The 23,509-nt window shown below is 43.3% G+C and overlaps 7 protein-coding genes across 8 annotated transcripts; 5 read left to right on the top strand and 2 right to left on the bottom strand.

Annotated features, from left to right (window-relative positions):
- Positions 1-293: 293 nt before the first annotated feature.
- cideb (cell death inducing DFFA like effector b) lies at positions 294-2,847 on the top strand. The gene is made up of 5 exons (XM_053416229.1): positions 294-496; positions 620-734; positions 990-1,148; positions 1,270-1,460; positions 2,177-2,847. Exons 1-5 carry the CDS (start codon positions 309-311, stop codon positions 2,316-2,318), a joined length of 795 nt encoding a protein of 264 aa, XP_053272204.1. The 5' UTR covers positions 294-308; the 3' UTR covers positions 2,319-2,847.
- On the bottom strand, positions 1,829-5,436 carry homezb (homeobox and leucine zipper encoding b). Its single transcript, XM_053416227.1, has 2 exons — positions 5,188-5,436; positions 1,829-4,130 (listed from the first exon to the last, which is right to left on the bottom strand). Exon 2 carries the CDS (start codon positions 4,117-4,119, stop codon positions 3,088-3,090), a length of 1,032 nt encoding a protein of 343 aa, XP_053272202.1. The 5' UTR covers positions 4,120-4,130; positions 5,188-5,436; the 3' UTR covers positions 1,829-3,087.
- Positions 5,437-6,173: 737 nt separating this feature from the next.
- On the top strand, positions 6,174-8,321 carry LOC128430078 (tripartite motif-containing protein 16). The gene has a single exon (XM_053416032.1). The coding sequence runs from the start codon at positions 6,397-6,399 to the stop codon at positions 7,921-7,923; it is 1,527 nt and encodes a 508-aa protein (XP_053272007.1). The 5' UTR covers positions 6,174-6,396; the 3' UTR covers positions 7,924-8,321.
- A 1,297-nt stretch (positions 8,322-9,618) lies between these two features.
- LOC128430073 (tripartite motif-containing protein 16) lies at positions 9,619-11,734 on the top strand. Its single transcript, XM_053416020.1, has one exon. It carries the CDS (start codon positions 9,815-9,817, stop codon positions 11,339-11,341), a length of 1,527 nt encoding a protein of 508 aa, XP_053271995.1. The 5' UTR covers positions 9,619-9,814; the 3' UTR covers positions 11,342-11,734.
- Positions 11,735-13,288: 1,554 nt separating this feature from the next.
- Positions 13,289-15,421, top strand: LOC128429924 (tripartite motif-containing protein 16-like). Its single transcript, XM_053415814.1, has one exon. It carries the CDS (start codon positions 13,441-13,443, stop codon positions 14,965-14,967), a length of 1,527 nt encoding a protein of 508 aa, XP_053271789.1. The 5' UTR covers positions 13,289-13,440; the 3' UTR covers positions 14,968-15,421.
- A 7-nt stretch (positions 15,422-15,428) lies between these two features.
- On the bottom strand, positions 15,429-19,926 carry gmpr2 (guanosine monophosphate reductase 2). Of its 2 annotated transcripts, none has more exons than XM_053415815.1 (10): positions 19,817-19,926; positions 19,159-19,366; positions 18,291-18,410; positions 18,057-18,140; positions 17,772-17,945; positions 17,587-17,668; positions 17,391-17,497; positions 17,112-17,154; positions 16,843-17,002; positions 15,429-16,720 (listed from the first exon to the last, which is right to left on the bottom strand). In XM_053415815.1, the coding sequence occupies exons 2-10, from the start codon at positions 19,243-19,245 to the stop codon at positions 16,534-16,536; spliced, it is 1,044 nt and encodes a 347-aa protein (XP_053271790.1). In that variant the 5' UTR covers positions 19,246-19,366; positions 19,817-19,926; the 3' UTR covers positions 15,429-16,533. The 2 variants fall into 2 exon arrangements, with proteins under 2 accessions (XP_053271790.1, XP_053271792.1); XM_053415817.1 differs by lacking the exon at positions 19,817-19,926 and adding an exon at positions 19,664-19,810.
- A 110-nt stretch (positions 19,927-20,036) lies between these two features.
- nedd8 (NEDD8 ubiquitin like modifier) lies at positions 20,037-21,876 on the top strand. The gene is made up of 4 exons (XM_053415818.1): positions 20,037-20,262; positions 20,366-20,413; positions 20,509-20,591; positions 20,925-21,876. The coding sequence occupies exons 1-4, from the start codon at positions 20,245-20,247 to the stop codon at positions 21,049-21,051; spliced, it is 276 nt and encodes a 91-aa protein (XP_053271793.1). The 5' UTR covers positions 20,037-20,244; the 3' UTR covers positions 21,052-21,876.
- The last annotated feature ends 1,633 nt before the right edge of the window (positions 21,877-23,509 follow it).

Below are 23,509 nucleotides of genomic sequence, written 5' to 3'. Positions count from 1 at the left end.
ACCAATGTTGACAGGTGTCCATTTGAGTTTAAATAAATATAAATCACCTAAATCTATTGTAATATATATTGTAAAATATAATTTTTTTAATCTGTATCCTTAAATAAATCATCAATGATAAATGAGGCAATTATATTCATTCATAATCAACAGACTATAGAAAATAGTGTGTATGGTCCAAATGTGGGTGTTTAATTGCCAGGTATCGATATCAACCTCAAACATCTGCTATCAGTTGTGCTTATGTTGTAAACAAGCTGAAAAACGTCACACACACACACACACACACACAGACACACACCCACCACATGCCCACTGTGACCAGATGCACCTTGTCCTCTGCTGTTCTGTATCTGAGTAATCACCAGGTTTGGAGCAAAGTCCACTTACTGGGTCAAACACAAAATCTCCCACCAAACATCCTACACAACAATCACGCTGTGGGGAGCGACAACAACACATCGACCAGAATGGAAGGCACATCCTCATTCATCAAGTGAGTGAACAATTCGTTTTGTACTGTTGATATTCAGTGAATTTGCTTCCTTTGGCTTGATCCCCGAGTCAAATAATCACCAATGAATGTAGATCCGACCGTTTATGTTTTGTCTGACCCCAGGTCAGTGACCAAGCGAGTGTGGTCCCCGACGCAGAGACCCTTCAGAGTGTGTTGTCACAACAGGGCGACCAGGAAGGGCATCACAGCTGGGACCCTGGAGGAGCTGAAAGAACGGGTGAGCGTGACAATGGAGGGAAATCAAATACATCGTCCTAAATCGAACCAAACTAAACCCTTTCTAAAATAACTAAAAGATTCTAAACTGTAGTCTTTAAGTATGAAAATGAACTTTAAATTCACGTCAGTGCGATGGTGTCTGTTCGACATATAACACAACTGCTGTGTGAGTGAAATTACAATCAAGACAAGTCCCTTTTACGACATGAACGCTGCTTTCAGGGTGTAACAGGAAGTTGTACCTGTGCTGTAGGTGTACCAGGCGCTGCTGCTGTCCCTCTCTGCAGTGTCTCTGTCCCTGGTTTGTGAGGAGGACGGCACAGAGGTGGACACCGACGAGTTCCTCATGACGCTGCCAGACAACACAATGCTCATGGCCCTGGAGCCCGGACAGACGTGGAGATCCCAGACAGTACGTGTGACCAAAGCCGACATGTTTTCATGTTATTACAAAGTTCCTTTAAAACAGATTTAAGATGTCAAAAGATCACAGTTATTTAATATATGTGCTCTTTGTTGCTGATTCCTTCCAGGGTGCAGTCGTGCCCAAATCTCACGACAACAACAAGCCTCGGACCGGGAGAGACATAGCGCGTGTCACCTTCGACCTTTACAAGATGAGCCCTAAGGACATGTTTGGCTCGCTGAGCGTGAAGGCCACGTTTCAGGGGCTGTACTCTGTGAGCGCCGACTTCCAGTGTCTGGGGCCCAAGAAGATCCTCAGGTGAGGTGTTTAAGCAAATAAGCAACATCCTCTCAAGTAGGCAGATGCTATTTAAGGATATGTACCGACACTCCATGAGTAAAAAGTTCTTCATTCAAAAAGGTATCAAAGCTGTAGCTGGAGGAAGTGGAGCTACTTTAAACTATTTTATATAGATTTAAATCGATGACCAAGTAATTGAGTCCAACAATGTTCTGTGACACAAATTTATATTTTCATGTCTCATCATGAACTATTAATTAATAATAATTATACCTCTTTAAACCTCAGAGGATTATTAATATAAATTGAAAAGGTCAGAGGTTAATAATCCCTTGTTGCAACTGCTAACAACTTGTTTGTAAAGAGCCACAAGCCCCCAAAAAAACGTTAGCATCACATTTATATGATATAATATGTTTTTTGTCTTTTACTGTTAAGGGTAGTGGTAGTACCACAGCTGCCAAATGAATACACTGGAGCATGAAGTACAATATTTCTCTCTGAAGTAGATTATCAAGTAACACAGAACATTTTCAAAAATTGAACTCTATATTTGAAGTACCACAGTTTTCTCAGTGAGAAGATGTGAAAAGACAGAAAGAGTTTTGAAATCCAGTCCCAAGTCCAACATGAGAGCAGCTGGCCGTCAGGGAAGTGATGGAATGATGCTGGACCTGGGTGTTTAGACTAGAAAACAGTTTTTGATGTCCCCTGTTCTCTGTCCTGTTTTGCAGAGAAGCCCTGCGTGTGGCCTCCGCCCTCCTCCAGGCCGCCGGACACCTGCTCATCACGTCCGCTTCAATGATCCGCCGCGTCATCGAAGGCGCCGAGTTCTGGCAGCCGCAGCGGGCAGAGTACACGGCCAGCTGGAACTGACGGGGGCAAGGACAGACATTTTCTATTTTACACGTGAAGTAGAGCAACGCGGTCTGATGTTGATCTGAGGTCCGAAATGTCCTTTTTCTCACGAGTAAGCTTCTCTGTATTGATTAAATGATCCATCTTGAGAGGGTGTGGGGGGGGGGGGTAGAAGAACCATGACCTGACTATCTTTTGAGTTAATATCACAGTGACACTTTTATACAACGTGATGAACAATTGTATATATTATACAGAATAAAACACACAAAATTGCAAAACCTTCACAATCAATTGTTTAGTTTAAGGCTAAGCTTTCTTTAGGCGCAACTTTATGTACGTGGATTCCGGGGGATTACCACTCTAACAGTCTGTGGTTATTACTCTTATCATATTGTTAACATCATCTCCTGTAAAATATTCATGTAATTAGTTAAAAAAAAGATGACTAACTTTGTTTGTTAATGTTTTAAAAATGATAAAACGAGTCGTGTTCAATCAATGAAAGTGTTTTAACTTGAATGAGAATAAAAACCTCTGCACATCACAGTGGGACACGACTATATAACTTTATATATATATAACTACTATAAAACGACTATGCTGTACATGCCTGTTTACACACTAATCAACAACTAACGACAGTATAACAACAATAACTTCCATATGAAAGAACAGGCCAATTCACAACATCCAACATGGCAACTGGTTATCAACATTTCCGGTTCTTTTGGCTGCAGAGGCGGAGGCACCATTTCTTATCTGAATGCACATTTTCTACTTCCTCTCAAGCTTCCTCTTCGAAGTTGCGTTTCCTTGGTCTCAGCTGCTCCTTTGCCAGCTCCTTCAGGCACTGCCGGTACCTGATGTTGGCCACCGCCTGGCTGTGCTGCTCCTGCTTCATCCAGCGTGGCTTTACCTTCTTTATGTAATAGCGCGTGTCGCTGAACCACTGCACCAACGTTTGCCGCGGGATGCAGATCGTCCTCACCAGGCGTTCGTAGTCACTTCCGTTAGGATACTGGCAGGCAGAGAAAGCCAACCGCAGCGTGGCCCTCTTCTCTCTGGTTAAAAATGTGGTCTCTGACTCGCCCTCTCTGTCTCTCTTCAGGACACCGTCATTGTCTTCCATCGTCTCTTCAATCTTGTTTGGCACGGCATTCCTTTTGCGCCTTTTCTGAGTATTCTCTCTGACGTACACAGGTGTCTCCACTTCACTGTCCTCCTCTTTGTTCTTTGGGAGCTCCTGCATCATTTTGCTCTCCAGTCGCTCAATAGCCCTCCCATTTCCTCCCAGTTCTGAGCTCTCCGGGACCTTTCCCGCCTTCTTCCTTCCAGATTGTTTTACCCCTCTCTTCTGTTCCTTCTTCTCACTTGTCTCCTCTTTCACCTCTTCCCGCATCCTGTTTTGGGTAGTTTGGGTTTGCAGCTCTTTCTTTCCCCGAATCTGACTGAACTTCCTCTGAACCTCCTGGATGTCTTCACAGTCCCAGCTAATGCCGTAGCGGAGCCTCTGTGCCATGAACCACTCCTTCACCTGGTCTGGGTGCAGGGAGCAGCGCCGCGCCAGCACAGCCGTCTGTTTCTGTGTTAGATACGGGAAGACGTCAAAGGCCTTGTCGAGCTCTGCTACACAGTCCAGCTGTAGGTCGATCTGGTTCAGGTGCACCCACACAAGCATCTGATTCTCAGAGAGCAGGGGCAGAACCACTGCAGGGTTTTGGTTCATGTTGAAAGGCGCGGGGGGGACCTTTATTTCTTGTGTCACACCACCAGCACCAGGTGTGTTCTGCCTGAGCCCGGGAAGCCCTCCGTCCATGGTACCGACTCCTGTCAACAGCATCCAAACAGAAGCAGTTAATGTCATCCACGCATTTAGGAGGAACATTTATACTCAAAAGCCTTTTGGTTTCTGTTAATACACCCAGCACTCACTACAGGAGACTGACGTTTAAGTAAAAGTGATCAAACTAAGTTTTGTTTTCCTCTGACAACTTCTTATGTTCGTAAACTTGTCAATAAACATCCTCAGTCCCTTTCTCCCACTTCTGGGGTTTGTATAAATATTTAGTTGCTAGCCCAGAGCCTTTTTTAAAAATACAGTTTGTATAATAGTACACACAGTGTCTCTTTAACATATATGGTTATATATTGGAGGAGGATTTTATATAAATCTGGTTGGTCTGGCTTTGATTTCACGTGTGTTGATTTACGATAAACACTTTCTCAGATTTATTATACCACATTATAAAAATTACCTATAATGTGAAAAAAGCTTTAATTCTAATCACACGCCCCTATGCAAAGAAACAGGATGTAGAATAAATAAATTTGTAATAGAGGTGGTGTCAATTGCTAGATAGAAATGATAGATTTTAACTTAATTGTCACCAGACTGCAAAAGTATAGGTATATATATACATATATATATATATATTTAAATAAAAATACTCTATTACAAGTTAATGTCCTGAATTCAAACTTACACTTCAGAGTAAAAAATACTTTCTATGAGGAATGAGTCTTTTGATTGTGTTGTGATTTATAGATTATTAAATCTGAATCCATTTGAATGAACTGAGAGGGGCTAAGTATCTAGCTAGCTAGCAAGCTAACTGTTCCCGGCTAACTTTAGCCAAACTGGTGCTAACGTTCAACGTTCGGTTGCCATTGTGTTAAGTTCAGAAAACTTATTTACCATTACAATAACTAACCACTTAATTATGTTACGTTGTTTGTTGGGAAAACATCAGTTTAGCACCGGTTAGCTCGCTAAGTAGCTAGCATGGTGAACTTAGCTAACTCGAGGTGTTCATCTTTCCTCTGACAGTAAGGAGATTAGAAAAATATGAGGAGGTGAGGTGGACGAGGGAGTGAGAGATCTTACCTTTGAAAAACGAGATTCTTCTTGTCAGCTACTTATTTAGCTTTACTGAAGATTAGCTTCGATTAGCTTCGATTAGCTTCAGCCATCAGTGCAGGGTTCGTCTTTCTGTGATGACTTGTCCCCATCAGTGCAGATTCAAAACAACAGTGAATCTCCTCTCTATTAAAAACATGTCTGACGAGCTGCACGTGCAGGGACGATCAGTGTGAGTCCACATGTGTGCAGAAGACAAACCAGACTGGAACACTGGTATTTACTGAGATGATGGGATTTATAAATGATGCTGGGAAAAAAGAGGGAAAACATCTCCTCATGGAGTCCACATATACACATGTAATAGTTCTGTAAGCATTATTATTGAATTATTATTTGGAGTTTACTTTCTTTCTCTTATGTGTTTTTCTATGTATGAGTATACTATATTTTATTATATAACATAAAATATCTCCTCATACATGAAGTACAAAGTATTCTTCCTGGTTAATTCAGTACTTTCCAAAGAATTTCACTGTGCCACACCCCTGGGTATGGAAGCCCATTTCCGCCACTGTGATAAATAAAATATAAATGTGTATCTCATTATTATGAGATAGTAAGTCATAATAATGAGATGCTAAGTCATAATTATGAGATTCAATGTCATAATAATTAGATGCTAAGTCATAATTATGAGATTCTACGTCATAATAATGAGATGCTAAGTCATTATTATGAGATACAGATTTTTATTTTCTATATCCCAGGTGAGGATATGGGCTTCCTTACACAGGGGTGTGGCACAGTGAAATTCTGAGAAAAGTACTGAATGAACCAGGAAGTATACTTTGTATTTCATATATGAGGAGATATTATGCTATATAATAAAACATAGTATACTTATAGATTATCTCTTAATAACGAGATATTATCTCATAATAATGAGATGCTAAGTCATAATTATGAGATACAGATTTTTATTTTCTTCATCACAGTGGCGGGAATGGGCTTCCATACTCCTTGGTATTAGGGTTCGTCAAATGTAGGAAACGAAACTTAAGAGTGCTGTTGTTCAGTGAAGCTGTGACCGACTCATAGACTGTGTGGAGACTGAGACGGTGAAGAACTAACTTCAGCAACATTCGGTTTCTATTCCAGCTACAAGAAGGATCCTAGGACATCGTTCAACACCAAAGATACTCAAGGAGAATCAGGACTTTGTGATTTCGAAACATGTCTGACAATCAGCCAAAAGACACGCAGCAAGTTGTCCTCTGCGACATGTGCACAGAGGAGGACAGGAAACCAGCCAGAAAGACCTGCATGAAATGTGAGATCTCCATGTGTGGGCAGCACCTGCAGGTCCACCTGACCACGCCGGTGTTACTCCAAACTCATCCTCTGACCGAACCCATGGCTCTAGGTGGCACCACCAAATGCCCCCAGCATGGCAAACTCCTGGAGTACTACTGCTTGGATGATATGACCTGTGTGTGTGTTTCCTGCGCCATTGAAGACCAGCACCGCCTTCACAATATGAAAACCTTCTCCACAGCCCACAAAGAGCTCATGGAGAAGCTCACAGGTGAGCAGAAGGCCCTGCGGGTGAAAACTGACGATGAGAATGTGAGTCTGGAAAAGTGGGAGAATAGTGAAAGAGGGAAGCTGAGTCACTCCAGCCTGCGTCTAATTGAGGCTGTGACTAAGATGCATGATGTATCCCTGACCAGCGTCAGATCTTCAGTTTCTGCTCGGATGGTGGCCTTAAAAACATGCAAGAGCAGCCTGCAGGGGGCGCAGGAGGGGAAGGACACCTTCAGATTCCTGCAGATGTATTCAGAGGTGAATCGGGACGTGGAGGAGGCCAAGGCCGTGGACCTGAGGAAAGGGTTGCTGCCCGGCAGCGACCGTGACAAACTCGTCCAAGTGATACAACAGGATGGGGAAGACATGATGGAGCAGGCAGAACACTTCTGGGGATCCTTGTTGACTCTGGTCGATCCGGACCAGGAGCTCCTCAGCACTGGTCCAGACCTGATGTTTGAGCCTCTGGTTCTCGGCTCCGGCATCTCACTGTCCAAAGACAACCGGAGGGTTTTCTACAGTGATTGGATCGGGGAGTGCACTGCCACTCTTTTGATCGGCAGAACCCAACCAGGTACTAACCTTAAGAGGTGGCAGGTCTGTCTTTCCAAAGACTTTGATTGGACCATTGGTTTGTGTGACAAAAATTCTGCGAAGGATCTGAAGAAGGGGCCCCACTATGGCCTTTGCTACAAAAATCACCAGCTCAGCTCTGTCTCGTCAGATGAGTGTTTTGATGCATCATCTAATTCAAGAGATTTGATGCAGCAAACCGAAGCAGGCGGACACATTTCCTCTGCACTGATCACACATCAGGGAGATGAAGAAGAGGAGGCTGTGCCGCGACCTGAAAAGGTGGAAGTGGTTTGGAATTCTGTTGCTTCCTCGCTGTCCTTCTTCAGGAGAAGTGGACTGCACCGGAGGGAAGAAATAGTCACGATTGCGATCAACATCAACAACCAGGACCTGGTCCCCTTTGTTCAACTGGAAATGGAAAATGCACAAAACAGTGCAAATTCTTCCCAGATTCAATGGAAGTGCCCATGTGGAAGAGTTTACAAAAAGGAAGCCAATTACTACAGACATGAAAATGGCAGGGTCATCAACCGGAAAAACTGTCCCTGTGGAGAAATCCTTGGCGGTCGCTTCACAGAGGTGGTTTGTGAACTTCTGTAATTTGTGTGTCCCCCGATGGTCTTTGCTAATCAATATACAAAGAAGTAAATGGGAAAAACCTCTGAGGGGAAAAATGTTTCATTTCATTACATGAATATAAATGTTGCTGATTACGGTTACGCTATAAAATGGAAATGTAGTGCTATTGGAGTAGAATTGTATTCATGGTGTGATTTTTCTTATAGTTTAAATATGCACATTATACACAAGTGACAATATAATATCTGAATATCTTTTAATTGTACCCATGTTATTCTTTTTTTTCGTGGGAATTGATTCTAATGTACGAAACCAGTTGTTTGATTTAACTGGAATGCTTCTTCAATTTTCTGCCGTTAAGTTCAATGTGTTTGTCTCCATCTGCTGGTGGTGAATCAATAAAGTCAGAGAAATGAAAACGATGTGGACATTCTTTTTTTTTATTGACTGGATAAAACGTTGAGGGGGGGGGGGAAATAAATTAAAAACTTCTTTCAAATCACATGTTTTGGCAACATGAAGATAATTTTCACACCAATGTGACAAAAATAAAATGAGGCGATCAGGGAAAACCAATCAAAGCTCAAATGATTAAAGTGCAAAACACAATGAGTGACGGAATGTCTGGGTCTTTTACAAACAGAGCTGTCCGACAATTATACTCATTAATATTTAGGCTTTCTATATCAATTATGGCAATTGCTGTAACTTTACATGCTGTTTATGGACAAACAGATTTGCATATATGTGAGAACTTGTGAGGACCTTGCATTGGAATGATGAGACAGTGGACATGCACAGAGCTGAGGAGTTACTGCTCTGGCTTCCATCTCACTGTGGAGAGACAGCGATGTCACCTGGAAGCTCTGTGGTTTTTAAGAAAAAAAAATTATGTTCAAACAGCAGCTTCATTCCCCACATATCTGCTCTTGCTCTATTTAACCAGGAAACTTTGGAAATATGAAGAATTCTATGCAGAGTTCAGTGGATTTGTTACAGCAGCAGCTCTTCTGCTTGAGGAATGAAAAAGGCACAACACGTTGACCGAAAAGCATCGGCCATCACATTTTTTAGTTATCTGCATTCACATGCAGAAAGCTGTTAATAGAGATTGTCCAAAATGGCAGCTAGACAAAAAAACTCCTACAATAAATATCGCTGACTAATAAACTGTCTACACAAAAAGCCCCAAACTATTGGCCGTTGACCCCAGAGGCTAATTCATCATTACACATCTTGTTCTAGTATACTAGTGTTACCCTCAGGTTTAGTGATCAATACTTCAGCCATCAGTGCAGGGTTCGTCTTTCTGTGATGACTTGTCCCCATCAGTGCAGATTCAAAACAACAGTGAATCTCCTCTCTATTAAAAACATGTCTGACGAGCTGCACGTGCAGGGACGAACAGTGTGAGTCGTCCTGAGCAACATGTGTGCAGAGGACAAACCAGACTGAAACACTGGTGTTTACTGAGATGATGGGATTTATAAATGATGCTGGGAAAAGAGGGAACACTTCTCCTCATGGAGTCGACATATACATGTGTAATAGTTCTGTAAGCATTTGGGTTTTCTTTGTTTCTTTATTGTGTTTTTCTATCTTTAAGTATACTACATTTTATTATATAACACAATATCTCCTCATACATAAAGTGCACTGGCTGGTTCGTTCAGTTATTTTCTCAGAGTTTCACTGTGCCACACCCCTCGGTATTAGGGTTCGTCAAATGCAGGAAACGAAACTTAAGAGTGCTGTTGTTCAGTGAAGCTGTGACCGACTCATAGACTGTGTGGAGACTGAGACGGTGAAGAACTAACTTCAGCAACATTCAGTTTCTATTCCAGTGAAAAGAAGGAAAATCGTTCAACTCTAAAGATACTCAAGGAGAATCCGGAGTTTGTGATTTCGAAACATGTCTGACAATCAGCCAAAAGACACGCAGCAAGTTGTCCTCTGCGACATGTGCACAGAGGAGGACAGGAAACCAGCCAGAAAGACCTGCATGAAATGTGAGATCTCCATGTGTGGGCAGCACCTGCAGGTCCACCTGACCACGCCGGTGTTACTCCAAACTCATCCTCTGACCGAACCCATGGCTCTAGGTGGCACCACCAAATGCCCCCAGCATGGCAAACTCCTGGAGTACTACTGCTTGGATGATATGACCTGTGTGTGTGTTTCCTGCGCCATTGAAGACCAGCACCGCCTTCACAATATGAAAACCTTCTCCACAGCCCACAAAGAGCTCATGGAGAAGCTCACAGGTGAGCAGAAGGCCCTGCGGGTGAAAACTGACGATGAGAATGTGAGTCTGGAAAAGTGGGAGAATAGTGAAAGAGAGAAGCTGAGTAGCTCCAGCCTGCGTCTAATTGAGGCTGTGACTAAGATGCGTGATGTATCCCTGACCAGCGTCAGATCTTCAGTTTCTGCTCGGATGGTGGCCTTAAAAACATGCAAGAGCAGCCTGCAGGGGGCGCAGGAGGAGAAGGACACCTTCAGATTCCTGCAGATGTATTCAGAGGTGAATCGGGACGTGGAGGAGGCCAAGGCCGTGGACCTGAGGAAAGGGTTGCTGCCCGGCAGCGACCGTGACAAACTCGTCCAAGCGATACAACAGGATGGGGAAGACATGATGGAGCAGGCAGAACACTTCTGGGGATCCTTGTTGACTCTGGTCGATCCGGACCAGGAGCTCCTCAGCACTGGTCCAGACCTGATGTTTGAGCCTCTGGTTCTCGGCTCCGGCATCTCACTGTCCAAAGACAACCGGAGGGTTTTCTACAGTGATTGTATCGAGGAGTGCACTGCCACTCTTTTGATCGGCAGAACCCAACCAGGTACTAACCTTAAGAGGTGGCAGGTCTGTCTTTCCAAAGACTTTGATTGGACCATTGGTTTGTGTGACAAAAATTCTGCGAAGGATCTGAAGAAGGGGCCCCACTATGGCCTTTGCTACAAAAATCACCAGCTCAGCTCTGTCTCGTCAGATGAGTGTTTTGATGCATCATCTAATTCAAGAGATTTGGTGCAGCAAACCGAAGCAGGTGGACACATTTCCTCTGCACTGATCACACATCAGGGAGATGAAGAAGAGGAGGCTGTGCCGCGACCTGAAAAGGTGGAAGTGGTTTGGAATTCTGTTGCTTCCTCGCTGTCCTTCTTCAGGAGAAGTGGACTGCACCGGAGGGAAGAAATAGTCACGATTGCGATCAACATCAACAACCAGGACCTGGTCCCCTTTGTTCAACTGGAAATGGACAATGCACAAAACAGTGCAAATTCTTCCCAGATTCAGTGGAAGTGCCCCTGTGGATATGACTACTACGAGGAAGATAATTATTACGGAGAAAGAAGTGGCCAGTTGATCTATCAGATCAACTGTCCCTGTGGAAAAATCCTTGGCGGTCGCTTCACAGAGATGGTTTGTGAACTTCTGTAATTTGTGTGTCCCTGACGGTCTTTGCTAATCAATATACAAAGAAGTAAATGGGAAAAACCTCTGAGGGGAAAAGTGTTTTGATTTTGTGACATGAATAGAAATGTCACTGGTGAAGCTGTCAAATGGAAATGTAGTGCTATTGGAGTAGAATTGGATTCATGGTGTGATTTGTCTTTTAGTTTAAATATGCACATTATACACAAGTGACAATATAATATCTGAATATCTTTTAATTGTACCAATGTTATTCTTTTTTTTCGTGGGAATTGATTCTAATGTACGAAACCAGTTGTTTGATTTAACTGGAATGCTTCTTCTATTTTCTGCCGTTAAGTTCAATGTGTTTGTCTCCATCTGCTGGTGGTGAATCAATAAAGTCAGAAATGAAAATGATGTGGACATTATTTTTTTTTATTGACTGGATAAAACGTTGAGGGGGGGGGGGGGAATAAATTTAAAACTTCCTTCAAATCACATGTTTTGGTAACATGAAGATAATTTTCACACCAATGTGACAAAAATAAAATGAGGCGATCAGGGAAAACAAATCAAAGCTCAAATCATTAAAGTGCAAAACACAATGAGTGATGGAATGTCTGGGTCTTTTAAAAACAGCTGTCTGACAATTATACTCATAAATATTTAGGCTTTCTATATCATTTATGACATTTGCTGTAATTTTACATTTGGGTGACACACGTTCTCGGTACGATCTTGGCACAGAGCCACGTGCTGTTTATGGACAAACACAGATTTGCATATATGTGAGAACTTGTGAGGACCTTGCATTGGAATGATGAGACAGTGGACATGCACAGAGCTGAGGAGTTACTGCTCTGGCTTGCATCTCACTGTGGAGAGACAGCGATGTCACCTGACATGTTAGCAACACTAAGCCACTTTTTTTATGTTCAAACAGCAGCTTCATTTAAATGAGTTTAATGTTTCATTGATTGGAAATATGGAGAATGTTTCCTCTTTTCATTCCCCACACATCTGCTCTTGTCCTAGATTCTCTTTGGCAAAGATCAGTCTTTCCTTTTTATGTATTTTCCTCAGCAATGGTGTCTTCCTTGGCCTTCACCCATAAAGCCCTGTTTGGTTTAGTGTGCGGCGTATGGTACTTGTTGAGACCATGACCCCAGACTGTTCCAGGTCGGCCTTCAGGTCTTTGGATGTTTGGTGTTTTTTCCACCATTCGCACCAACGTTGGAAGACTTCTCTCATTAATTTTTCTCTTCCCCCCACGTCCTTGGAGGTTCTTGACAGTTCCATGCTTGGCAAACTTCTTCATAACATTATTCACTGTTGAAACAGGGATACCAAGGTCTGTGGAGATGGCCTTATACCCTTTGGAGGTCTTGTGTATGCTAATAATAGCCCTTCTGATGTCTTCACCCTTGTGACAAAGGAACAGGGAATAACAGGTGGCTTTTTAAAACACGGATGTCATCATTCATTGGCTAATTCATGTCACATGGGCACAGACAATTTATCACAGGTGATCTCATTTGTGATTTACAGGTGGGTCATAATGTGTTTCCATACTGATTTACAGCAACGTGTGCCAATATCAGTGACACAGCTAAATTTAAGTTTTTCAATTCCCCTCCCCCCCCCCCCCCCCATTGTTTATTGTTTTAAATTGTTGTTTATAATTTGCTCTTTTGTATCAAACACGAACTCTATAGAAAAAAGTTGTTTCACTTGATTAATTTTTTTCAAGAGGCATTCCACATTATTTACTTAAACTTCTTGGGTGCCAATAATGGTGAGCAGGACTGTATAACACAATATCTCCAAGTACATGAAGTACAAAGTACACTTATGGTTCGTCCAGTTCTTATCTCAGAGTTTCACTGTGCCACACCCCTGGGTATTACAGTTCATCAAATGTAGGAGACGAAACTTAAGAGTAGAACGGTTGTTCAGTGAAGCTGTGACCAACTCATAGACTGTGCTGACTGTGTGGAGACTGAGACGGGTGAAGAGCTAACTTCAGCAACATTCGGTTTCTATTCCAGCGACAAGAAGGATCCTAGGACATCGTTCAACTCTAAAGATACTCAAGGAGAATCCGGACTTTGTGATTTCGAAACATGTCTGACAATCAGCCAAAAGACACGCAGCAAGTTGTCCTCTGCGACATTTGCACAGAGGAGGACAGGAAACCAGCCAGAAAGACCTGCATGAAATGTGAGATCTCCATGTGTGGGCAGCACCTGCAGGTCCACCTGACCACGCCAGTGTTACTCCAAACTCATCCTCTGACCGAACCCATGGCTCTAGGTGGCACCACCAAATGCCCACAGCATGGCAAACTCCTGGAGTACTACTGCTTGGATGACATGACCTGTGTGTGTGTTTCCTGCGCCATTGAAGACCAGCACCGCCTTCACAATATGAAAACCTTCTCCACAGCCCACAAAGAGCTCATGGAGAAGCTCACAGGGGAGCAGAAGGCCCTGCGGGTGAAAACTGACGATGAGAATGGGAGTCTGGAAAAGTGGGAGAATAGTGAAAGAGAGAAGCTGAGTAACTCCAGCCTGCGTCTAATTGAGGGTGTGACTAAGATGCGTGATGTATCCCTGACCAGCGTGAGATCTTCAGTTTCTGCTCGGATGGTGGCCTTAAAAACATGCAAGAGCAGCCTGCAGGGGGCGCAGGAGGAGAAGGACACCTTCAGATTCCTGCAGATGTATTCACAGGTGAATCAGGATGTGGAGGAGGCCAAGGCCGTGGACCTGAGGAAAGGGTTGCCGCCCGGCAGCGACCGTGACAAACTCGTCCAAGTGATACAACAGGATGGGGAAGACATGATGGAGCAGGCAGAACACTTCTGGGGATCCTTGCTGACTCTGGTCGATCCGGACCAGGAGCTCCTCAGCACTGGTCCAGACCTGATGTTTGAGCCTCAGCTTCTCGGCTCCGGCATCTCACTGTCCAAAGACAACCAAAGAGTTTTCTACAATGATTGGATCGGGAAGTGCACTGCCACTCTTTTGATCGGCACTACCCAACCAGGAACTAACGTTCAGAGGTGGCAGGTCTGTCTTTCCAAAGACTTTGATTGGACCATTGGTTTGTGTGACAAAAATTCTGCGAAGAGTTTGAAGAATGGGCCCCACTATGGCCTTTGCTGCAAAAATCACCAGCTCAGCTCTGTCTCGACAGATGAGTGTTTTGATGCATCATCTAATTCAAGAGATTTGGTGCAGCAAACCGAAGCAGGCGGACAACTCCACATTTCCTCTGCACTGATCACACATCAGGGAGATGAAGAAGATGAGGAGGTTGTGCTGAGGCTGGAAGTGTTTTGGAATTCACTTGCTTCCTCGCTGTCCTTCTTCAGGAGAAGTGGACTGCACCGGAGGGAAGAAATAGTCACGATTGCGATCAACATCAACAACCAGGACCTGGTCCCCTTTGTTCAACTGGAAATGGAAAATGCACAAAACAGTGCAAATTCTTCCCAGATTCAATGGAAGTGCCCATGTGGAAGAGTTTACAACAAAGAAGCCAATCATTACAAACAAGGAAATGGCCAGATTATGTGCCAGAAAAACTGTCACTGTGGAGAAATCATTGGCGGTCGCTTCACAGAGGTGGTTTGTGAACTTCTGTAATTTGTGTGTCCCTGATGGTCTTTGCTAATCAATATACAAAGAAGTACATGGGAAAAACCTCTGAGGGGAAAAGTCTTTTGATTTCATGACATGAATAGAAATGTCACAGTTAAGCTGTCAAATGGAAATGTAGTGCTATTGGAGTAGAATTGGATTCATGGTGTGATTTGTCTTATAGTTTAAATATGCACATTATACACGAGTGACAATATAATATCTGAATATCTTTTAATTGTACCGATGTTATTCTTTTTTTTTCTTGGGAATTGATTCTAATGTACGAAACAAGTTGTTTGATTTAACTGGAATGATTCTTCTTTTTTCTGCCGTTAAGTTCAATGTGTTTGTCTCTATCTGCTGGTGGTGAACAAGTCTTCACTCTCACAAACGAAATCTGTAGCTCTTGCATCATACAAACTTTGTGAATGATCCGATCATCAATAAAGTCAGAAAAATGAAAATGATGTGGATATTTTTTTTATTGACTCGATAAAACGTTGAAGTGGGGAAATAAAATTTAAAACTTCATTCAAATCACATGTTTTGGCAACATAAAGATAATTTTCACACCAATGTGACAAAAATAAAATGAGGCGATCAGGGAAAACAAATCAAAGTTCAAATCATTAAAGTGCAAAACACAATGAGTGACGGAATGTCTGGGTCTTTTACAAACAGAGCTGTCTGACAATTATACTCATTAATATTTAGGCCCCCTATTTAATTTATGACATTTGCTGTAACTTGACATGCTGTTTATGGACAAACAGATTTGCATATATGTGAGAACTTGTGAGGACCTTGCATTGGAATGATGAGACAGTGGACATGCACAGAGCTGAGGAGTTACTGCTCTGGCTTGCATCTCACTGTGGAGAGACAACGATGTCACCTGGAAGCTCTGTGGCTTTTAAGAAAAAATGTAAGCAGCACTAAGCAACTTTTTTATGTTCAAACAGCAGCTCCATTCCCCACACATCTGCTCCTGCTCTATTTAACCAGGAAACTTTGGAAATATGAAGAATTCTATGCAGAGTTCAGTGGATTTGTTACAGCAGCAGCTCTTCTGCTTGAGGAATGAAAAAGGCACAACACGTTGACCGAAAAGCATCGGCCATCACATTTTTAAGTTACCTGCATTCACATGCAGAAAGCTATTAAAAGAGATTGTCCAAAATGGCGGCTAGACAAAAAAATCCTACAATAAATATCGCTGACTAATAAACTGTCTACACAAAAAGCCCCAAACTATTGGCCGTTGCCCCCAGAGGCTAATTCCTCACTAGACAATCAGATGGGCTGTGAGAAGACAGAATGATTCACCACATATGGCTGCAGAGGGCGCTGTTGCTAGTAAAAGTACAAGTTACATAGAATGGCTTTAACATTCGGAGTCTAAGGCAGGTCAGAGTCTGTGTGCCTAAGATACTAAAGTTTCATTAAACAAAAAACAACTTTGATTTATGTGTAAAAAGGATAAGGAGGGGAATATTTATTATAAATATGTCACAGACTGGCAGTGATGCAGACCTATCCATCGATCTGACGCAGGATGGAACTGGACATTCAGGAGTTGCCAAAGACAGTGTTGAGCTGCTGGGTGACCCTGATGAAGGTGGTCCTGCGGCTCAGCTCCTTCAGCTTGCCCGCCCCGACGTAGGTGCAGGTGGAGCGAACCCCTCCCAGGATGTCTCGTATCGTCACGTCCACCGGACCTTTGTAAGCAACTTCCACCGTCTTCCCCTCGGACGCCCTGGATGGGAGAGAAACCGAATACTAGTGTTACCCTCAGGTTTAGTGATCAACACTGACAGGAAAACATCCGGAGGACCAACAGCTTGTTCCCTTGTATACCACAATAATGGCGACTCTGACCTGTACTCGGCCACACCACCCGCATGCTTCTTCATCGCTGTGTCCGAGCTCATTCCATAGAACAGCTTGTATTTCGTGCCGTTTTTCTCAATGACCTCGCCCCCACTCTCAGAGTGTCCGGCCAGCATTCCCCCCAGCATCACGAAGTCTGCTCCGGCTCCTGAGGGGCACATTTAAAGAGTCACACAAACAGTGAGGGGTCTGTTTTAACAGGGAGACTTCTTAGCATTGGATGGAATACGGTATCAGATTGGAAAAAAACTACTAACCAAAAGCCTTTGAGACATCTCCTGGACAGGTACATCCCCCGTCCTGTGTGAGAGAGACGAGAGGAGTGAAGACAAAACAAAACACCAGGCAGTGAGTGTGACTTTATGGTTTTTGTGGCTAAATGTGCACAACTTGGGAGCAAACGTGCAAATGATATTATAGAAAAATATATTTTCAGACATGCTTTCCAGCAAATGCCCAGAAGTTTGGTTTCCTTCGACATTAATTCTGCACCTGATTGCATTATTGAGATATTATTATAGATCAGAGTCGCTTACAGAGATTATGTGGCCGCCCAGTCCGTGGGCTGCATCTGCACACTCTATCACGGCGCTAAGCTGGGGGTAACCCACCCCTGTCTTCTTGCGGGTGGTGCAAACAGAACCTGTCGAGGAAGACAGAGGCAAGATGATGTTTGAACAGGAAACTGTTTGAGCTAACGAAATAATAATGTGTGTAAGAAGCTTTGCTCACCTGGTCCGATGCCTACTTTGATGATGTCTGCTCCGGCCAGGATCAGCTCCTCCACCATTTCTCCAGTCACCACATTTCCTGCCTGAGCCAAATAAAAATAATATTACAAAACCTTGTTCAAAATCTGTTCCTTTTTCCCAACCACACTGTCGTTTAAAAAAGGTATCAAACAGACATCTACTGACCATTATAGTGTGTGTCTGGAACTTTTCCCGGACTTCTTTGACGAAGTGGACAAAGTGTTCGGAGTAGCCGTTCGCCACGTCGACGCAGATGTACCGCAGCTGGGGCACGGCCTTCAAGATGGCGGAGATCCTCTCAAAGTCGCCGTCGCCGGTCCCTGAGCTGACTGCCACACTCTGGGAGGGCGAACAGAGAAGACAGAGAGAGAGAGAGGTGTCAACAATACCACCATTCATATAAACTCCCCCAAAATAAAAGGCCTACGTCACAATAAACACTTTGAGTACCTCCACACACTCGGGATGCTTCGCTGCAAACTCCACCCAGTCGTCCACCGAGTAATGTTTGTGAACCGTGGTGAAGAGAGTGAACTGGAGGAGCGGAAAAAGAACAGCACATCAATTAAGATATTTTCTGAAAAGGTCTGGTTCACATCAGTTGGGTAGATGGTGCAATGACATCTTAATGCCACTGGGGGCATCATAAGTGATTTGTTTAAGCCAGTGTCACGCAAAGCCGACCTGGTGCAGGGCCAGGGCCATCTCAAAGGTCCCCACAGTGTCCATGTTGGCAGCGATGATGGGGATCCCTCTGTAGCTGCCCTTGGAGTTCCTGAAGGAGAAGCTCCTCACCAGGTCCACCTGGAATCAACAACAAGACTTTAGCGAGCCTGATATTTACATCACCATACCACCAGGGGACGCTCGCTCCGTACAAGCTCCATCTCAAGTGGAAGGAACAGTTTGGAAGTGTCCCACTGTTGCCTTTTTGAAATGAAGTCATTCTTCCCTGTCTCCAAAAATAAATGGCTCTAGTTTCATCTCTTTTGAAGAGGACAGTGAAGATTGAAGCACTTGTGACTCCACAGGGTTTAGAGAAATGTAATATCCAGGTCTCTCTCAGGGAATGCTTTACATTTCGGATCTTCTGCTATGTTATCAACTGTCCACACCCATCTGGGCTTCTCTGTCCCCAGAGTCAAAACCATGTAGAGAAGAAGTGTTAAGTTTCTATGCTGTATCTTGAATTGCATCTACTCTGGATCTAGCACCTGATCCGGATCAGCACCAAAATGTAATAATGGGTTCTATCGTGTGTCGATCCTGGTGGTTTATGGGTAATCCTGCTAACTAATAACAAACAAATCAACACATACAATAACACACAGCAGCTGGATTCTACTTTTTACAGACGCAGGTTTCTGGCTCAAGTACGACTCCTTGAATTGTCCAACCAACTGGTCAAATATGAACGGACAACAACATTTCTTTGTTTTTTTAACAGCTCTGAAACATCAGTGAGGGTCTGTGGTTCCTCATGTGGGATTCAGGAACCTGAAACATCTGCGCCTGGGTCAGTCGGGGGTTCTCACGTCCTGCTTGTACCCACCTCGCTCCGGGACTTGAGCGTGCTTCTCTTCGGACGGAGGAGCACATCCTTGAAGTCCAGCTTGATGTCGTTCTCAATGCGAGGCATCTCTGAAGCAGAGAGAGAGAGAGAGAGAGAGAGAGAGAGAGAGAGAGAGAGAGAGAGAGAGAGAGAGAGAGAGAGTCGACAAAGCACGGGGGAGTGGAGCAGTTGGACTTGGGATGTGAACCTGTGAGGAACAAGAAAAAAGATGGAGGTCAGAGGTCAAGAGGGCTTTGGGGGTGGTGTGTCATCTTTTACCTCCCTTCATAAACACATACAAACACACAACACACACACGGTTATCAAAGGACACAAGCAGGCACAATGAGGTGGAATGAACCGATAAAGGCGAATATCCATTTTGTAATTACTGCAGCTGTAATAACAACTTTATAGTGGTTTAATAAAAAACACATTTAGCTAACTGGAGGTTCAATAAGGCTGCGTACACAACACTGAAAATGCTACTGCTAATGCTATTTACACTGAATCACGGAGGCTTCTTCAGCCCGGATGTCAAAACTCAAGGTTACAGGAGTCAACGTTGAACCCCACGTATGACCTCGACGCTACCATTAGCTGCTAATTAGCCTCAGAGGTAAAGTAGTTCGTATATTCAGCTCAATAAGGCGTTTACCTTTAGAAAAGTGACGTTAGTGTGTTCGCCGCCGCCTCCTCCCCAGTCCTGTGTTCCGGGGGAAGCTTAAAGGGGGCGGACACGAGCTGACATCCGCTTTGTAGTTTTTAAAGCGCCTAAGACCGTCGGACCGCGCGGGTAAAAACTACAAACTCCTGCTTTACGCCACAACGTCCACGTTGACGTAAGAATAAATGCTGACGCCGCTGTTTTGCGTGTTTATGACTCCAAAACAATGACGTTCACTCGAAGCGGAACCATTGTCACACGAGGAAAAGGGGGGCAGACGGGATGCACTGAGGTGGAACACAGGAAACACCCATTGGATTTCGAGTCTCCTCATCTTTCACTTGGTTTAAATCGTAGCTTCGTAATTAAACTCGTAATTAAACCGCTCCAGTGGATCTAATCAGAACGAGACAACAGCGATGCTCATTAAAGTGAAGGTGGGACATAGCGTTAGCAGCATTAGCACCTAGCCTGTTATTTCTAACCCTAACCCCTGGATTATAAACAAACTAATGTATTTGCATGTTTTTCCAACAACAGACGCTCACGGGGAAGGAGATCGAGATCGACATAGAGCCCACAGACAAGGTACACGTGGGTCCTTGGCTTCCTCGCGTATTAATACACAGTTAGTCTAGTCATTCTGAGTATTCATGTGTACTCGTGTGTGTGTGTGTGTGCAGGTGGAGCGGATCAAAGAGAGGGTGGAGGAGAAGGAAGGGATTCCCCCCCAACAGCAGAGGCTGATCTACAGCGGGAAACAGATGTAAGATTTATTCTGATCAAAATCAATATATTATAATAATAGTAATAATACCTTTTTATGATAATACCATCAGGTTTCAGCTCTGACAGACTGGTTGTTATAATGAAAAAAAGAAGAGTGGTTATTGTGGATGTTAAGATGTTGTTAATGATAGCAGCAACAATAGTTGTGAAAAATTATGAACATAAAATGCTGCCATTTGTTTCTGGTTATTCCAAAACGATGATTCCTTCTGTCCCTTTCAAAATAAAACGATGCCATGTACAGTTTGCCCTTAAAGGAGGTATTTCTGGTGTCTCACGTCCCTGCATCCTTCTTCCTCTCTTTCCTCAGGAACGATGAGAAAACAGCGGCAGACTATAAGATCCAGGGAGGCTCCGTTCTCCATTTGGTCCTTGCGCTGCGAGGAGGACAGGTGCTCCACTCTCCCAGAAGCCTCCACACCAAGCCTGCATTGTAGCCATCACCACAATGAACCCTGCCTTAGCTTTTGCAATGCCTACAGTGAGAGGATACACTGAAGACACAAAGCCGGGGGAGAGAGAGTCACCTGGTGGCACTGGGGGCAACACAGTGCCAGTATATGAGGTTCTGTTTGTGGTAGCCCCATTCCCTTCAGTCAGAAATGTGTTGGCTGCAATTGTTTCACTCACTGTTCTAGCGAGACACTCTCGGAAATACAACTTCAAAATGAAACAAGCTGTGGAGTAGATTCACAACCAAGAGTATATTTGGCTGCTATGGAAAAACTTGTGGCTTTGTTTTATTTCTACAGTAGAGTTGAGGCACTCAGTTTTAAGTTTGAATCCGCACTAAATCGCAAAAATTCATAGATGTCAGTCCCCAAATGTATCTGCTTTTTTTTATTCCCTGGGAAATTAGTGAAAAGATAAAAAATGCCTTATCTTATAAATATTGTGGAACATCTGTAGAAAAGTATTCAGTGGTTTTTGTGTAGCCCTGCTGACTCACAAGCTAACAACCAACGGACAGAGGTGAAAACACAACAGTAGCATAAAGGTGCTGCAGGGAAACCCCCACTTGTGTCACAGTCTTCAGAGCGTGACACGAACAAAGGTTTACTTGTTCTACTTTATCAATTATTTATTCTATTTTCTACAAATTGCCCAAACACATGTAGTGTAATAATCTAAAGCTCCTGTATCAAAAGTAATTTTCTCCTATGAACCAACCATGTAGCTCTTTTAGATCGGGGAAGGCTGGTGACGTTATGTTTAAAAAGAATAGTTTAACGTGTTGGGGAAATACAAAAACATAAAGTTGACAGTTTCGAGTGGATTTTATTTAGTTTTCGTGCTGATTTTCACACTTTTACTGTCGAGGAGTTTGGTTCAGAGTTTGGTTCAGTCTGCCAGCGGCTTCAGATGCTGCTCCGTTGTTCAGAGAGCAACGCTGACCTTTGGGATTGTTTGTGTGTTGGCTCCTCCCCTTGTACACAGCTGTGTGAAACTGGCCTATGCTGTGGATGTGAGTAGAATAAAATGATTTTAATGCTAAAAAAACGCCTCACAATTGCCGTTCTGTGTTGAACAAAGGAGACAGAAAATTCTCGCTCATATGTCTATATTTTTGAAATTCTTTTCACACACACACCAATATGTACATTTACATTTGTAACACAAACTGCAAACGGCCAGAGGCAACGTTCATTACAGACCAGAGTGAACACACAGTGATTTTGGATTGAACACTTCTCTTCAGGGGTCGTGTGGTCGGATGATGATGCATTGAGACAGAATACATAATGTCTGATACAAGAGGAAACTTCATATTTCCTCCACGTTGAAGGTCTGGTTTCATCTGAATTAAAGCAAAAGAAAGTCCGACATGAGTCAAAGACACTGTTGTGATGCAGGATGTGGCACAAAGTTCAAGCATTTGATTTCTGAGGTGGGTCCGGCTAAGACCTGGAGTGAAACTTTGCAAATTGAATGTCGTCTCATTATTTAAAGCAGAACAGAATTTAATCACATTATCTCTCATGATTTGAAAGTTGGATTAAGATAAAGACACGGAGCATTTACTCAAATATAAATGAGGCCCTGAATTACAAATTCAAACATTAGTTAGTGGTTTTTATTTACTAAGACAAAAAATACAGACTGTCATGAAATCTGCGCATACTGTAAATACACAATAACCGTACAGGCACAAAACACAATCGTTGTACTTGTTAAGACATCCAAGACACCCTGTTCCCCTCGAGAGTTTAACAAGAGAAACCTTTACAGTACTGGCCAAACCTTAATGGTGCTTGTCATAGTTGCACATAGTTGTAGTTAGTGAACGTCTGAGTGTGTGCGTCCGTTCTTCTGAGTGGATTAGCTGAAGGATCGAGCACCAGTACAAACATTTAGCATGAACAGACTGGAGTAGAGGAGGCCACGAGTCGGCTCTGTGGAGATTTGGCAGTGGCGATGCCCTGAGACACTAACAGTTTATAGAAAGACTGCAGACGTTGTGTTATATAATGTGTGAAAGAGTGTTGTTACAATAATATACAGCGTGGGTATAGATACTCTAACAATACGACAGGCTGGGCTCAGTTCTTACTGGTGCCTGTGAACTGCACCAATCAAAAAATATTTTCTTTTTATGTAAAGCTCTTTTTATTTTGAACTGTTGAACTACAGAAATATTTGCAGTAAAACATGAAAGACAATCAATGCCTTTAACAAAAAAAAAAATCTGTTTTTACACACGGGCATTCACACGTGTCGGTGTAGGGAATTGCACATAAACAATGCAAAATGGTGGTGAAAGGTAATGTGAGTATCCTAAAGTGTCAACGGGTTAATTCTCTGTGTAGTGTCATAGGATTAACAAACCTCTCCTCAGTCAAATCTGCCACGTTGGCACCCAAGTACAGAACACATCCTAATTAAGGCAATTAACAA

The sequence above is a fragment of the Pleuronectes platessa genome, chromosome 23 (assembly GCF_947347685.1).
Source record: "Pleuronectes platessa chromosome 23, fPlePla1.1, whole genome shotgun sequence".
Taxonomy (NCBI): domain Eukaryota; kingdom Metazoa; phylum Chordata; class Actinopteri; order Pleuronectiformes; family Pleuronectidae; genus Pleuronectes; species Pleuronectes platessa.
The sequence above is the reverse complement of the archived record's forward strand: the minus strand, read 5'-3'. Positions and strand labels throughout refer to the sequence as shown.